This window comes from Gavialis gangeticus, unplaced genomic scaffold (genome assembly GCF_001723915.1).
Source record: "Gavialis gangeticus isolate Ggan-Ray unplaced genomic scaffold, GavGan_comp1, whole genome shotgun sequence".
NCBI classification, from domain to species: domain Eukaryota; kingdom Metazoa; phylum Chordata; order Crocodylia; family Gavialidae; genus Gavialis; species Gavialis gangeticus.
The window spans coordinates 1,107,008-1,121,959 of record NW_017728982.1 but is presented as its reverse complement, the minus strand read 5'-3'; the positions used below and the strand labels follow the sequence as shown (position 1 = coordinate 1,121,959).

At 62.0% G+C, this 14,952-nt stretch overlaps 1 protein-coding gene across 1 annotated transcript in view; it reads right to left on the bottom strand.

Moving 5' to 3' along the window:
- DSCAML1 (DS cell adhesion molecule like 1) overlaps positions 1–14,952 on the bottom strand; it is a gene marked incomplete at its 5' end in the record, with an annotated part of 193,076 nt that overhangs the window by 15,030 nt on the left and 163,094 nt on the right. Inside the window, 10 exons of the mRNA XM_019511756.1 lie at positions 2,151–2,249; positions 2,613–2,776; positions 2,994–3,111; positions 3,358–3,511; positions 6,349–6,488; positions 8,402–8,557; positions 8,839–8,985; positions 11,445–11,685; positions 13,105–13,175; positions 13,921–14,088. Coding sequence (XP_019367301.1) covers positions 2,151–2,249; positions 2,613–2,776; positions 2,994–3,111; positions 3,358–3,511; positions 6,349–6,488; positions 8,402–8,557; positions 8,839–8,985; positions 11,445–11,685; positions 13,105–13,175; positions 13,921–14,088 — 1,458 coding nt within the window. The remainder of the gene's footprint in view (positions 1–2,150; positions 2,250–2,612; positions 2,777–2,993; positions 3,112–3,357; positions 3,512–6,348; positions 6,489–8,401; positions 8,558–8,838; positions 8,986–11,444; positions 11,686–13,104; positions 13,176–13,920; positions 14,089–14,952) is intronic.

Below are 14,952 nucleotides of genomic sequence, written 5' to 3'. Positions count from 1 at the left end.
TGATTTAAGTTAAACTGGTTTATGGAACTTCTGTCCCAGATCCATTCCCGATTCAAGTTAACTCACAGTTCCCCAACATCCCAGAATGCTTTGCAGCCCTGGGCTGTGCTGTCTGCTCCAGCGGATCAGGGCCCACCCAGTTATCACAGAGCTAAAGCACAAATGCTTCTGCTCCCAGCCAGCACCTGTCACCCCAGTGGGGGGAGCGGGGGGAGAGGCAGGCGCAGCGACACAGCCGCAGTCATTAGGTTTTGATCAGGCGAGCGCCGCTCCGAGCTCTCTCGCGGTCCCAGGACCCTGCGCCCACAGCGACTCGCCCGCCAGGCCCCTAACACGTGAGCCAGTCCAGCGGGGCCCGAAGGCCACCTTTCCATGCACGTGCTGGCCAAGCATTTCACAGGCACCCCATGTGACACATACATACATGCACACGCTTTCCTGCATCTTTAACCCTGACTGTCCCCCAGGACAGACTGGCCGAGGGAGCGACTTTTATCTGGAGGGCGGAGAGCCACGCAGACTGGATCCTGGCACAGCTCTGCCGGCCTGTCCATCCGCACAGACAGGGCCCGTGTTAGCATTCTCCGTGCGCAAAGACCAGACAGCTATTCCAAGCCTAAATGACCTGCTTCAGCCTGAGAGACGAAAACGAGACTGCACAATGGCCCTTAAGAGAGACAGCAGCGCGTGCGTGCGTGCATGTGCGAGCGCGACCTCCTACCATCTACGCTGAACCCCGTGCTAAACATCTGCCAGCCACGGGGAGCAGGGAGCCCTGGCCGGGGCATGGCACAGACACGTATGTCACAGGCTCGGCTTTCCCGTGCTGCCGAGTGAGCACCCGTCCCCGTGCATGTGGCTGCTGGCTCAGCCGGTCGCTGGTCTGCGGCCCCTTTGGGGACTGGTTTTGGAGCCAGCCGGATGTTTTGGATCAGTTGGTCCACGTGCAAGGGGCAGAACATGTTACTGCTCCCCTGGCTGGGAGCACTTTGATATTGGGACGAGTAAAATCTAAGGCCCTGTGGTGCAGCCCATGGTTGGAAACGAAGGGCTCCTCCGCCTGGGGCCATCCAGGCTTCAGCTGCGGCAGTCGGGAGATTTGCCGCTGCCCCGACTCCCTCCCCAGTGGGGCCAGGGAAAAGCCAAGAGGCTTCGCCTGTGTTGGGTGGTGATGGCAGTGCCTGGACACCCTGCATGAGCGCCCCTGCCAGCACCCAGGTGCACCCAGCTCACACGCCCCACATCCCATCCCAGCATCCAAACACGAGGGCTGACTGCACGCGGCCTATGACCCATGACCCCTGCACCGAGTGGTTCCCTGCAGTCGCAGCCCCCAGCCGTGTGCAAGCCTGGGGTGCGGGCTGTCCATCCAGAGAGATGCCCAGCCTCATCCCTGCCCATCGCCTGCTATGATGCCATTCCCAGAGCAGCCCCACCCGGGGCACTGCAGACAGAGGACCCCAACGGGCTGCTGGCCCAGTGCTTGCTGGGCTGGGATCACACACCATCCCCGACTTACTTATTTCTTTACATGCAGCGTGTTTTTAATATTCCTAATCCAATTATAACCAAATTTATCAACAGAGGCCGTTGGAGTGAAAGGCGGCCGGCTGGGGAGATTGGCTTGTAATTACTTTCATGCTTTTAATTAGTTGTAAGCGAGGTCTCCGTCCGCCTCCCCGCTCCCCATTCTGCAGCTGTTCCCGCATATCCCTACGGAGGTGCGGGACTTCCCAGAGCTCTGTCACGTCGCGCCACAGCGGGAAGGGGAGCGGCCACAGTGGGGACAGTCCTGGGTGGGGAGGCGCGGGGTGCCACGGGCATTGGAGCAGCAGCTCATGCCCACCCTAGCGCCGGCCTGCATGGGCTGCCCTGTTAGCAGCTTCAGCCGCAGGATGTCTGCAGGCTTTGGCAGCACAGGATGGTGACTTGAAGCCTCCACCCCTGGCCAGGAGCGTTACCCTTGCTGGAGACGGAGGATGCCAAGACCCCAAGATCAAGCCCTACTTTAACCACTGCACTGCACTCTCCTTTTGGAGCTGTGCATGGACACCACCGCGCACGGCCCCACGCAGCACGGCCCAAAGCACCAGCGCCCGCAGGCCGACCAGCCTCAAGCGCTCCCTGCTCCCAGCCGGGCGCTGCCTTACCTCGGATGGAGCTGCCGCCGTTGTCCCCTGGGATCCAGGCCAACGTGATGGATGAGGCGGAGGTTTTAGACACAGTCAAGCGGGGCTGGTCCGGGGGCACTAGGCCAGGGAGATAGCACAGTCACTGCAGGTATTTTACACTGGAACCAGCACCGCTCCCCTGCCCTGCTAAAGGGTTACTCTCCTGCCACCCCTTCGACCTGACGCGTGCCCGCAGCTAACCCGCGGAGCCCCGGCAATGGCAGGGCATACGGAGACGCCACTAGCCTGGTGGGCTGGCAGGTGGGAAGGTGCCCAGGCCGAGCGCCACAGCACCTGCATGTGCCTGCAGTGGGCAATTGCGATGCCCCATGGGTCGCCGGGCAGCTGAGACCCACCGGCCGCGCGGTTCCTTCCAGGGCTGCTGCGGCTGAGCTGGCAGGCCCGGCTGGGTCCACCCTGGCTGCCCCGCACGGCCTTTACCTTGCACCAGCAGGTTGATGATGATGGTGTCGAAGCCCCAGGTATTGGTGGCAGTGCAGGTGTAGTACCCAGAATCCTCTGCTTTCACCGAGCGCAGGACCAGCGTGCCATTGGCTTGGATCAGGCGGTGCCCGTCCACCGTCACCGGGATGGCAGAGTCCTCGCTGCAAGCATGGCGGAGGCCCAGGGGCTCGTCAGCACCAGCTCCCTCCCAGGCCACGGGGCAGAGTGCAACACCCCAGCCACCAGCCAGGCCTCCCAGAGGCTTTGGGCACGTAGCCCCGCAAACCACAGAGCCCGAGGGTCCCACAGACCCACGAACCAAGGGTAGCTCCTCCCAGGCAGGACCCCCCGGGGAGACTGGCACTGAGCCCATCCTACCTGTCCTTGGTCCATTTGATGGCGGGCACCGGCTCGCCGACCGAGTTGCAGGGTAGCCTCACGTCCTTCATCCAGGGGGTGGTGACGGTGCCACCGAAGGAGATGATCTTGGCGGGGGCTGCAGGGGAGGCCAGGTCAGCCCAGCAGGACCTGCGGCTCCTGCCAGCAGCCACCCAGGGCTGCAAAGGGGCTCGCCGCAATTACTGACCCGGGGACCCGTTCCCAGGGGACGTGAAGCCGGAAGGGGGCATGGGCAGCGCATTTTGGGCACGAGGGGCTGCCCAGAGCACGGCACGGGGACACCGCGAGGCTGCAAGCCCCTCTCCTGTGCTGCCCCTCTGCGAGCACCCGGGCCCTGCCGTACCTTTCCCCGCAGGCTCGATGGTGACCTTCTCGCTGATGTTGCCGCGGCCCGCAGAGGTGACGGCCGCCACCCAGAGCAGGTACTGCTGCCCGCGGTTCAGGTGGGCGATGCGGTAGAAGAGCTGGTCGGGGCTGGTCTCGTACTCGCTGGGGGCCTGTGGGGAGCAGGAGGCAGCGCGGCTAGTTACCCAGGGCAGGGCAGGGCCACCCCCCCACCTGGGGCTCCTCTGCCCCTTCCCGGAGGCACTTGCACACCCTGCTCATCACAGCAATGACCAGAGCCAGCCTGGGCTGCTGTGCCCAGCTCCCGAGAGCTGCGAGCAGATAGGACATCGGTGCCTAACCGGCCTCAGACAGCTTTGACGGCTATGGTCAGCATCCCATGCTCAAGGTCAGCTTCAAGTCCCACATTTGCAAGGGGCATGGATTTCATTTAGCAGAAAGCCAGGGCCAGGGCCTGGCCAGCGCTGGCTGGACAGGGGACACTGCTCCTGGAGCAGCCTGGCATTTGCAGGGGCTTGCCCGCCCTGGCCCCCGAGCGCTCGCCCGGCTCCTGGCATCTCTCAGTGCCAGCACGAGCCGGCTGGTGTCGTCATTTCCCTCGGGAGCCCGTTCAGAGCTGCAGGAACAGATGGTGGCAGCGGCGGCAGCGCGATTTGCTCCCGCGCGCTCACGTAGCCATAGCTGAGGCCCCATGGTTCCTCCTGCTGAGCGAGCGAGCGAGCGAGCGAGGCCTGGGCTGGACTGGCGAGCAGGCCGCAGCAATTTGCTCTGCAGCTGACAGCAGATGGTGAGTGGTTGGGCAGCGTGCAACACAACACTGCAGCCAGAGCCCCCAGGCCTCGGGTCCCGCTGCCCCGGTGGGGCTGCAGCCCCCCACCTGCCATGCAGCCCCTGCGCCCTCACGCCTCATCACTAAGTGCCCCGAGCCCTGCACGTTCCCCCAGAGCCACCCTGCACACCCAGCCGGCCCCGACGGCTGCTCTGCACGCAGGCGAGGTGAGATTTGACTTTGCTTCTGCAGGATGCTAAAGCCCATCAGCCCAGGCACGGCCACGCATTGGACGTGGAGTGAACCAGAGGAGCAGTCGGTGCCCAGCCAGGCCCTGGCCGCTCTCTTCCAAGCCACGGGCTGGCGGGAAGGGACGCAGGGCCCACCTGAACCACAGGGACTGGCCCAGACTCACTGCTGCGGGGTGAGACCTGGCAGCAAGGCAGGCTGGAAGGCACCTTCAGGGCCCAGCACTCCCCCCACAGCAAGGACACAGAGACGCTGCAGCCCAGCGCCCGCAAAGCCTGGAGCCACCTGTTCAGCAGGGACACGTGGGTCTGGCATCTCCCAGGCACAGAGGGGAGCGGGATTACAGCACTAAACCTCCACTCTGAGAGAGGGACGGGTCATTTTATGTATTTACACACACACACACACACACACACACATTTACATGCATGTGCATACGGACACACATGCACACAGGTACACATGCATGCACGATGCGGCGTATGTGTGTTGTGTTGGATGCAAGTGCACCCTGTGTATAGCCACACGCAGATGAATATTATATGGCATACATAATTTTTTAACCAAATGACAGTTTTGACAAGATGCCAAGAAAACAATATCGGATCCCAGCGGTTTTACCAGTTGCTTTGATGAAAAGATTATGTTGCCCTGGAAACCAGAGGCTCAGATATTGAAATGAATTTGAGAAGGAGCTTTTGATACACACTCGCTCGCAGACCTGCCGTCACCCTCTCCCCTGGCACCGGGGTGGGGGTGGGACCCAGCTTAATTTTGATTTCATTTTCGGGCAGCTGCTGGCAAGGAAAACATCTCCCAGCTCCCCCTTGAAGGCGCCCGGGGGTGGAGGGGGCAGCGGAAGAACCGGCGGAAGGCGACAAACAGCAGGTGGGATCACGGCCCGGGGCCAAGTGCACACACGCGTGCTTGCACAGCCCCTCGGCCTCAGCACTGCTGCCCGCTTCCTGCCCAGGGGGCCTCCCTGCTCTGCTTGCCCTGCTCCCTGCTCTTGGCTGCAGGTCTCTGGTCCCATGGAGGGCACCTGCTTCTGCCTGGAGGGCCTGGCCCCCCCTGGGAATCGGCTGGAGCCCAAGCAGGGCATGTGCTTGCAATGCCGCAGGGAGGACTGGAGCTCGGGCGAGCAGGGGCTGCGAGCAGACAGGAGCCCATTCTGTCACGGAGCAAGGACAGGGCATGCAGGAGACCACAATGCATCCTGCAGCGCCCAGGAAGGGCAGGAGCAACCCCAGTGACATGGGAGCGGGGGATCCAGAGAAGGGCAGAAATGGCCACGGGGCAGATGGAGCCGCAGAGGTGGGACGAGAGCCCAGGCCAAAATGTCCAAGCTGGGCCCCAACCTCCTCAGGGCTGTAGCTCACATAGGGCATGTGGGGCAAAAGCCCAGAGCCCCTGGGCAGGCACAACTGGTCAGGCCACCCCTGCTGCCTCTCCAAGCTCAGCAACATGGCACTGAGCTGCTCTGCTTTCCCTGGGATGTTTTCACACCGTGCAACACAGCCGCCCAGAGACTGACCTCGGAGAGGCTGTGAAGAGCAAGACGTGGCCATCTCGCGGCTCGCTCTGGACGGGGCTGAGCGCAGGGAGGGGGCAGGCAGCCCCGAGCCGTTAGCAGGAGCCCTGGGCCAGAGGCAAACCCCACTGGGGAGCGACGGGGGCTGGATTGCCTCCATTCAGCCCTACAGCACTGGTGGGATCCCAGCTCAGCCCTGGCTCGCTCCTCTGTTTCTCTTGACCCCTCTGCTGCTCGTTCATGAGCTACACGTCTGCCCACTAACCCAGGGGACCGGGAGATTACGGGGCGTCTGCAAGGGGCGGCTGCCCAGCGCGTTTGGCAGTCGGAGGGGCAGGGTATCTGGGCTCAGAGCCGAGGGGCCACATGCCCTTCACCTGTCTATATGGCCACCAAAAGTGCTTGCCCATCACAGCCCACCCCCTGGGCCCTGTACATACCGGCTGGCCGGAGCCCGGGCTGGAGCAGAAGATGGTGTACTTGCGGATGATGCCGTTGGGCTTGGTCGGGGGCAGCCAGGACACCACCACGCTGCTGGCAGAGGAGGGCACGGCTTTGATGCCAGCGGGAGGGCCTGGAACTGAGAGAGGGAGAGGTGGCATCAGGGGATCCACCGTCCCGAGCAAAGCACACACCTCCCACACTGGCTTATTTTGAGGCACTGGTTCCTCCCCAGCCCTACGCTCCAGAAGCCACAGTCTCCTCTTGGCAAGCCAGGACCAGGGGGACAGAGGTGCACAGCGCAGAGGGCAGAGCCCCAACTCAGTGCTGGGCTTTCCGCCTCCTGGTGAGCACCTGCCCAGGGCTACAGGCAGCGGCTGAGGGCAGGGAAGCGCCTCTGCCTTGCATTGTCCAGGAAAAGCTTCAGAGTAAAACAAAAATCTCCAGGCATCAGGGCTCAGTCAGGGGCTGCTGGGCAGATGCAGCCCTGTGCATGCACCAGACCAAGTGGCCACAGCGGTGGAGCTCAGGACCACATCCTGCATCCTCTGGGAGGATCCTCGCTCTGCAATGCCCAGTCCCTGCCCAACGGACCATGCAGCTCTGTGGCTGGAGCACAGGCCTGGACCGCTCAGTCCAGCCCACAAACATGCTCCTGCACCCGCCTCTGCAGGGGTCTGGGCATCACCTGGGCACCAGCGGAGGCAGTCCACCCCTGCCTCTGCCTGGCCGCGCGGCCGGGGTCACCTCCGCCGGCTGCCAGGCCAAGCAGGGCTCTGCTGCTGGCTCTCCTGAGCTGGGCGCCTGGATTAACACGCGCTCTATCAGCCTAATCAGGAGAGGAACATATGCTCGCCCAAACACCCCCTGACAGATTGCAGCCTGCAGTGGTCTAGGGACACACGGAGATCCTTGGCACCGCGTCCAGGCGGCACGGCCACTGCCCACCGAGCTGAGCAGACAGATGCCGCTGCTCTGGAAGGGACCTCCTCGAACCAGCCATGAGGACTGGCATCCCCTGGGACCGCGCAGCCACAGCGCCTCTGCCCTTCCCCGCTCCAGGACAACATCCCAGCACCAGGGACCGTGCTCAGCTGGCTCGAGGGCTTGGCAGCTGCTGGGGCACCTCTGAGAGGCTCCTGGGAGCAGGGTCCCTGGGGCCTCAGCCAAGGTCTTCCTGCACATGAGCGCCCTGGGCGAACATGGCCCACGGTTCAACTGCTCTTGAGAGCCCGGTGCTCAGCTCCGGGCTGAGCCTGTTACCTTAATTGCTTCCCTGCACAGCCCTTGTTACAGAGAGGTTATTAAGAGATGCTGCCAGATGCCAGGATGTCTGACATCTCCTGCAGCAGAGCAGGCAGGGAAGGCCGACGCGGCAGCCCCAGGCTGCAGGAGAGGGAGCCTGGGTCAGGGCCTGCTCCCCTCCCTCTGCCCTCGTGTTTCGGGCAAGGGGGAACATGTGTGGCCAGCCCTAGTGCTCTGATCCTGTGGCTGGGAGGCCGCTCCGCCACTCTCATTCCCTACTAACGACTCCCTTTCAAGGCTGAAGCCCTTAATTCTCATTAGAGGCATTAATCTCAGCAGGCTGGGCAGGGAGGGGAGGGGAAAGGCTGCACCCACGCAGCTGTAACCAGCTCCAGCCCAGTCTCAGTGCAGAGAAGACCAGGCCCAGGCCATGCAGCCCCTCTGGGGGACGGACGGCTGCGGAGACCCACGGCCCCAATTCAGGTGCATCTCTGGCCGCGATGCCATTGCAGGAGCGTGGGAGGCTCCTGGCGCAGCAAAGGCAGCAGGTCCCAGCGCCCGCCAGCGGCTGGGATGCACCTCGCTGCCCAGCGGTACCCAGGCTGCCCAGGGCCCAGCAGCCAAGGGGGGAGCAAGGCACCGGCCACCTCCATCTGCTTGGCATCAGTCTAGTCTTCCAGCATGTGCTCCCCTGCCCTTCAATGCCTCACTGCACCTTGAAGCTGCACCAGTGCCCTCCTCCTCGCCACCCTGTGTCGTGCCGCCGTGCTGCCGCGCCAGGCCGGGGCTCGGCAAGGCTCCACTTACTGTCCTCCTTGGTCTGGATGTAGAGCACGCTGCTGCGGACGCCGTCGCCGGCCTGCGTGTACGCCAGCACCTGCACGCTGTAGTTGGTGAACTTCTCCATGCCCCGCAGCTCCACGCGCTCCCGCGTGGTGGTGATGTTCTGCATCTCCCCCCACTCTGCAGAGACACGGGGTCATCACCGCCATGCCTGAGCCAGCCTGGGACCCTCCCCGCAGGACCCGGGCTCGCAAGCAGAGCCGGCTGCCTCAGCAGGATGGGACTCCCGACTCCCAGCAACAGGTCGGGTGCTGTGGGCATGAGGCTGGCCCAGCTCCAGCCTGCGCCGCAGCGAGGGCCGGGGAGGGCCCCAGCCCCTCGCGGTCATGGGCAGACTCAGGCAACGTTAGGACGAGGAAGGGAAGCCAGAGAGAGAGGAGCCAGCCCCTGTGTGGGCTCACCTCCGTCCATGTAGAGAGACCAGAAGATCACTCGGTAGCCCTTGAGCACGCCGTTTAGGGTGCTGCGTGGGGGCTCTGACCACGAGATCACGGCCACGTCGGACGTGATGGATATCGCCCGCACGTTCTCCGGGGGCTGGCTGGGAACTGTGGGCAGAGAGAGAGATCAGTGGGAGACCAGGTAGCATTGCACTCCTCTCTCCTGTCTGGATGCATCTATTGCCAGGGCCAGCCTGCCCTAGCTGTGCCCAGGGAGCGCCAGCGTCTCAGGGTCCCCGTCGCGGGGGTGACCAGTGCGCTGGGGAGCCCAGGCGGGGCGGGCAGGCACTGCCAGAGCCCCAGTCCCGTCCCTGCCAGCAGATGCGGCTCCACCCACTGGGACCCCCCCAACCCCCAGGTCACGTTTGGCTTTTGCAGGGTTTGCTGTTTTGCACAGAGCACACGTGACCATCGCTGCACCATCTGGCCAACATCAGGCGCAGATGGGAGGCATGCACAAGCCCTCATCCTGACCATGCCCAGGATGCATGAAAGCCAAGGCCGCAGCAAGGGCACAAAGGGGCCAACAAGGAGCTCAGGGGAAGTGGGTTATCAGCGTGGCTTAGTGCTAATTGCCTTGGGGACCATCGCTGGCCCTCTACTCCCAGGGTCTCCTGCCTCTCCCACCCCTGTCTCCTTCTGCTCCTGCATGACTTCAGCCAAAGCAACTGTAAGTTGCAAACAACAGCGAACATTGAGAAGGGACTGAGGTTGTGCAGGACATTGGAAGCGCCGATGGGGCCGGAGCAGCCACCCGCCCCTCTTCCCCCAGCCAAAAAGCCAGGCCCGCCAGGCCAGGCCACAAAAGCCCCTTCGCAAGCAGAACGGAGGGCAACCTTGAGGCTTCCTCGGAGCCACGGAGCCAAGATGGCCGAGCGCAGAGGCTGCGCTCCGAGCGAGGGGGAGAAGAGGAGTGCTCGCAGGAAGGAAGGTAATTAGATCCCATTGCCCCACAAGAGGTAACTCTAATTTTTATGGCCATTTAAATGATGATACATCATCCCTAATGATCCTCTTTGAAAACGATGATTGTTTCATATTACTTAGGTGTAAAAATATAAGCACCACGTAATTAGGGACTGCGCGTAATAAACTAATATAGCTCACCCGTTGAACAAAATGAAGGTAATATCATTATGGAAAAGACACCACTGCTAAAGTGGGGGCCCTTGAATGGCCCGGGAGGAGTGCTAATATAGCCAGGAAATGATCCTGTGCTGACAGGCTAACGAGAGCCTTAATTAAGTATGAAAAACTGCTGAGCAAACGCGGTACGAAACTTTTCCTTTGTTTTTAAAGCAGCTCTGAGGCCGCGCCTGATTGCTCCCTGCTGAACGCCGCCCGCGCCGAGCGGGGATGCCAGCTGCCGGGGCCTGCAGCCTGGGCCTCCTCCAGCAGCTGCCAGCGGCTTCCGGGCACGTTCAGTGGCACGGCCGGGCTCGGACCCCTGCGGGGCCTGGCAGGGCAGCGGGCAGGGCGCTGGGGGCCTGCGTGACTTGCCCGCAGGCAGAGAGTGGCAAGTGGAGCGGGCACTTCCCACCTCTCTGCTCCCTGCAGCTCCAGGGGCTTGGCCAGCCCCAGCTTCTTTGCCCCAGATGCAGGTGATGCAGCTCACGTGACTGGGGCGGAGGGGGAGCACGCTGGCATGAAAGCAGGGCTGTCTGTGAGGATGCAGCTCCTTTGCCCCACGACGACCCAAGGAACCTGGCTGAGCTCAGCCGCCAGCGCCAAAGTTTGCCCATTGGCATCGTGGCCACAGCTCTCCCTGCCCACGAGGAAAATGGACTAGCAGGCACGGGAGGCCTGCAATCCTCAGAGGACTCGTGCAGACTGAGGGTGGATGCTCCCACGAGACACGGTGCCCCATCCCTCCTGGCACAGCTTGCACCATGAGCTCCCAGCACCACGGGGGCCACGGCCAAGGCCTCCAGCACTCGCAGAGCTCGGAGAGCTGGAGAAAGCCTTAATCCTAACAGCGCTCATCCATCCCAGCTCTTCATCACCAGCCACTTGGCCACATGGCTGTTGGAAGAATGGGCCTCGTGGCACTTCTTTCTCAGCCTTTTCCAGTCTCCACCATTTGCTCTATGGGCTGCTGGAGCCTGGGGCTGTTTGAACAGGGCAACAGCTGCACAGGGCACTCCCGGGCCCCGATGCCCCGAGGCAGCAGGCTGGGGGGAGAGTGGGACCAGCACCCTTCCCTGGAGGCAGGAGCAGTGCTGCCAGGGGCAAGTGGCTGCCAGCGCTGGGCTGCTGTCCCGTGGCCTCCAGAGCTGCGTGCTCCCAGCTCCCGGCAGCGCTAGTGCCCCAGGCACCCCCAGGCGCTGACACGCAACATGTGTGCCCACCAGACATGCAATGGAAGTGCTGGATCGTCCGTGACGTGGGGCCCGGCTCTCAGAAGCCGGGGCCACGACTTACCCGCAATGGCACAGGAGCCCAGAGACCTGAGTCCTGGGCCCGCCTATGACCCCTCGCCATGCTCCCTCTGTCCATGGGACACGGAGGGGATCACAGGCCATCTAGGAGCCCAGCTAGCCTCCCTCGGGGGCAGCACGAGTGCTTACCGTCCTCCAGCGTGGTGGCATTGATCTCGCTGGAGGAGGGCCCCGTCCCGGCGCGGTTGAATGCTTGCACCACCACGCCATACTGGGCGAACTTCTTCAGGTTGTCCAGGGTGTAGACCTCACTGTCGCCGGTGGCCTTCATCTCCACGATGCTGTACTGCCCGTTGCTGCCAGGGCTGTTCTCCCGGTAGCCGATCTGGTAGCCGCGGATCACTCCGTTCTGGAGCTCCTTCTTCGGGGCCTGCAGGAGCGGGGAAAGCAATGGAGCTGTCTGGGCTGGAGCAGGGCGTAAAACCAAGCGTGTGAGAGTGAGCTACTTGTCATACTTAGCATGTCTCCAGGCTGCCCCTGGAAAACGTTGCTTAGACCACCTTGCATGGGGCATGCAACCAGCACCGCGCAGGATGCCACGCTCGGCCCGGCCCACAACGCCGGGGGAGAGAAGCGATGCAGCCGGGGGACTGGGCCTCACACATGGGACCAAGGACCACTGGTTTGACCAACTTCTAAAACCCTCTTGTACTGCGGCTTTACCAGGCAGTGTCCTGCAGATGCTAAAGGGGCCAAGCAATAACGCAACCGCACAACCAGAGCCGCTTGGAGCCGGGCGGAGGGGGAGGGACGGCACCCGACTGGCCAGCGACAAGGTCACGATTTATAACGCCTGGTCACGGCTAGGTCCTAATCGGATGATCTGATTAAGAGAGGAGGGGAAAAGAGCGGTCCGAGGGCCTTAAAAATGCATGAAACCAGGTTAAAATCAATCTTAACAATATTTCTCCAAAGCATTAGGGAATCAATAGGGGTGATTGCAAATTTATGTTCTAAAGCCAGAGCGATCCATCTGGCTGAAATACTCCTAAAACCAAGTGACTTATCTTCCAAGCGAATCTTATTTTTCATTAATCTGCTTCTCAGTGCTTCAGGGGAGGGGAGACGAGAGGACGGCACCCTAAATTTATTGACTGGCTGGTTCGTTCTGAAGTCCTAACTTGATAATCAATTTTATTTTTCATTATGCAGCTTCTGAAAAATAAATCTGATGCTAAACGTTCTGGATTGTCACTTGAGCACTTCGCAAGCAAATGCCTGGATTTTTATATATTTATCCCAGCCCCCCTGCCCCGGGCCCCCATGGACAGCCTGTAAAATAACAAGGATGCTATAAAACGCAATAAATACAGGCCTCGTGTGCTGCACATCTCACCCTGAAGTTCTCATTCTGTCTAGTAAATCTTGCACGGGCCTGGTGCAAAGTGAAGATCCAGGGTAGCCGCAGCTGCTACGAGAGCCTGCTCTTCACAACCAGGATCCGATAGTCTTGCCCTTAAAACCAGCCTCCTCTAAACATGTGATAATGCGCTAACGATCGTACTTAGCACCTCTCCGGGGCCCTTCCTCTCGGGACCTGCCTGGCAAACACTGCTCAGGCCTCCTTGTGTGGCATGCACACATTAAATCTCCACTGCACGGGCGGGGAAACAGAGGCATGTAGTTGGGAGTGACTTCTCAGGGCCTCAGTAGCCCAAGTAAGACCTGCTGGGTGCCTTCAGCTTCCCCTCCATTCATCGGTGACGCTGGGACCCTTGGCACACCAACATCCTGCTGCCACGAATGTCCGTACAGGGGCTGCACGCCTACCTGCCCACACAGCACCTACCTTCCAAGTGACCTGGATGCTCTGGGATGTCATCGGCTGCAAGGTCACATCCATGGGGGGCCCGTCGGGAGCTGCAGAGAAACAGCCCACGTGGGGTCACTTCTACAAGCTGCAGAGGAAGGAGCCGGGTGCCGGGAAAGCGGGTCTGGCTCCATTCCTAGGGGAGCTCTGCACTGGGGAAACTCGGTGGGAAGAAGGGCAGTGGAGAAGCGCAAGGCATGGGCAACATTTCCTGCTCCGAAACGCAGACAGCCTGTGGGCTTCCTGTCCATCCCCAGCTGGCAGCTGCCCATCCCGACTCAGCCAGCGCAGGGCAGGGCAGGGCTCCCAGAGACACACAGGCCCAGAAACATGGAAGTGTGCATGCTCCTGTGTTGCCCAGAGAGCTGGCCACAGGACCCTGGGCAGGCTCCACCCATGTAGGATGGTGCGAGCAGAGCTCGTGCGCTGTTGGAGTGGGTGCCTGGCTAGGGGCTGCGAAGCAGGCTGGAGCAACAAGCGCCGCGCGTCTCTGCTGCGTTCCCCCGGGGCAGGCAGATGGTGCTGGCACAGGGGAGGCGGGGGGCGCAGCTCAGCACTGCATGGCCCGAGCAGGGCTGCTGCAGAGCGAGGCAGGCGTCTTCCTGGGGGATGTGGGACTGGCCTCCCAGTGAGGGACCCCTCCTGCCTACCCAGGGCTTACAGGAGGCCACAACCACTTCCAGGTGGATCTCAGGGTCAACCTGGCCCTTGCTAGATTGGCCCCCGCCAGCAACCGCCTGCCCCGTGCCCGCCGCACGCACAAGGCCGAGCGCTCGGTGCAGGACAGCGGAGCACCTGCTTCCTCCGTGCTGATGGTGAGCTCCTTGCTGGGCTCGCTGCGCCCAATCTTGTTGAAGGAGTACATGCGGATGCTGTACACGGAGGCCGGGTGCAAGTCCACAATGTTCGCTTGGTTGATGGTCGGGGAGATGTTGCGGGTCGACTGCTTGAAATCCCAGGAATCTGCAAAGGCAGTGTGTGAAGGAGGGCAGAGGTACTGGCAAGGGGCCACAGGCAACGGCTCTGCAGCATCTCAAGCTCAGCTCACCCTGCTTCCCCTGCTATGAGGAACCGGTGCCCCCAAACCTGCCTCCCCTGCTCCAGCCTGGAGCCGCTCCGGTCTTCCCTGCGTGACTCCGGTGGCTCACGCTGCTCACCTTCCTAAACGTATTCTGGGCCAGTTTGTTCTCATTTGTTCTTGTGCCAACACTGTCTTTAAGTTAAAGAGCTCCTCTCCCACTCCAGTATTTACCCGTGATGTATTTATAGAGAGCAATCAGCTCCCAGCACAGCCTGCCTTCAGCTGGGCTAGACAAGCCGAGCGCTTTCCGTGCCTGCTCAGGAGACGGGCTCTCCCCTCCCCGCTCGCCCCAGCAGCCCTCCTCTGCCCCTGCTCCCATGTGAGCTCATCCTCCCTGCGACCAAGCACACGAGAACCGGCTCCCACCGAGACACGGCCCCATGTGCTGCACGGCCTGAAAGCAAGCTAGGGTTTGGCACCTCTTCGACCAGTGTGAACAAAATCAGGCTTCACACCTGATCTACTCCTCATCACAGCACTCCCCTGCCGCAGGCTACTGACCCCAGGGAGAGGAAGGGACAGATGTCTGCCCAGGGCATTTCCCCCAGCACTTCCTCGGCGCAGCAGGACCCTGCCAGGGGCTTCCCCCGTCCAACGCGCAGGGTCTCCGCTTTGGAGAGGGGAGCTGTCTCAGGCCAGCCTGCCCACTCCTCTCCCGATGCGCACGTACAGCCAGTGGCTCTCTGACCCCCGGCCTTGAGATGCCTTCGTTATAGTTCATGAACACCGCGCTCTCCTTTGGTCAA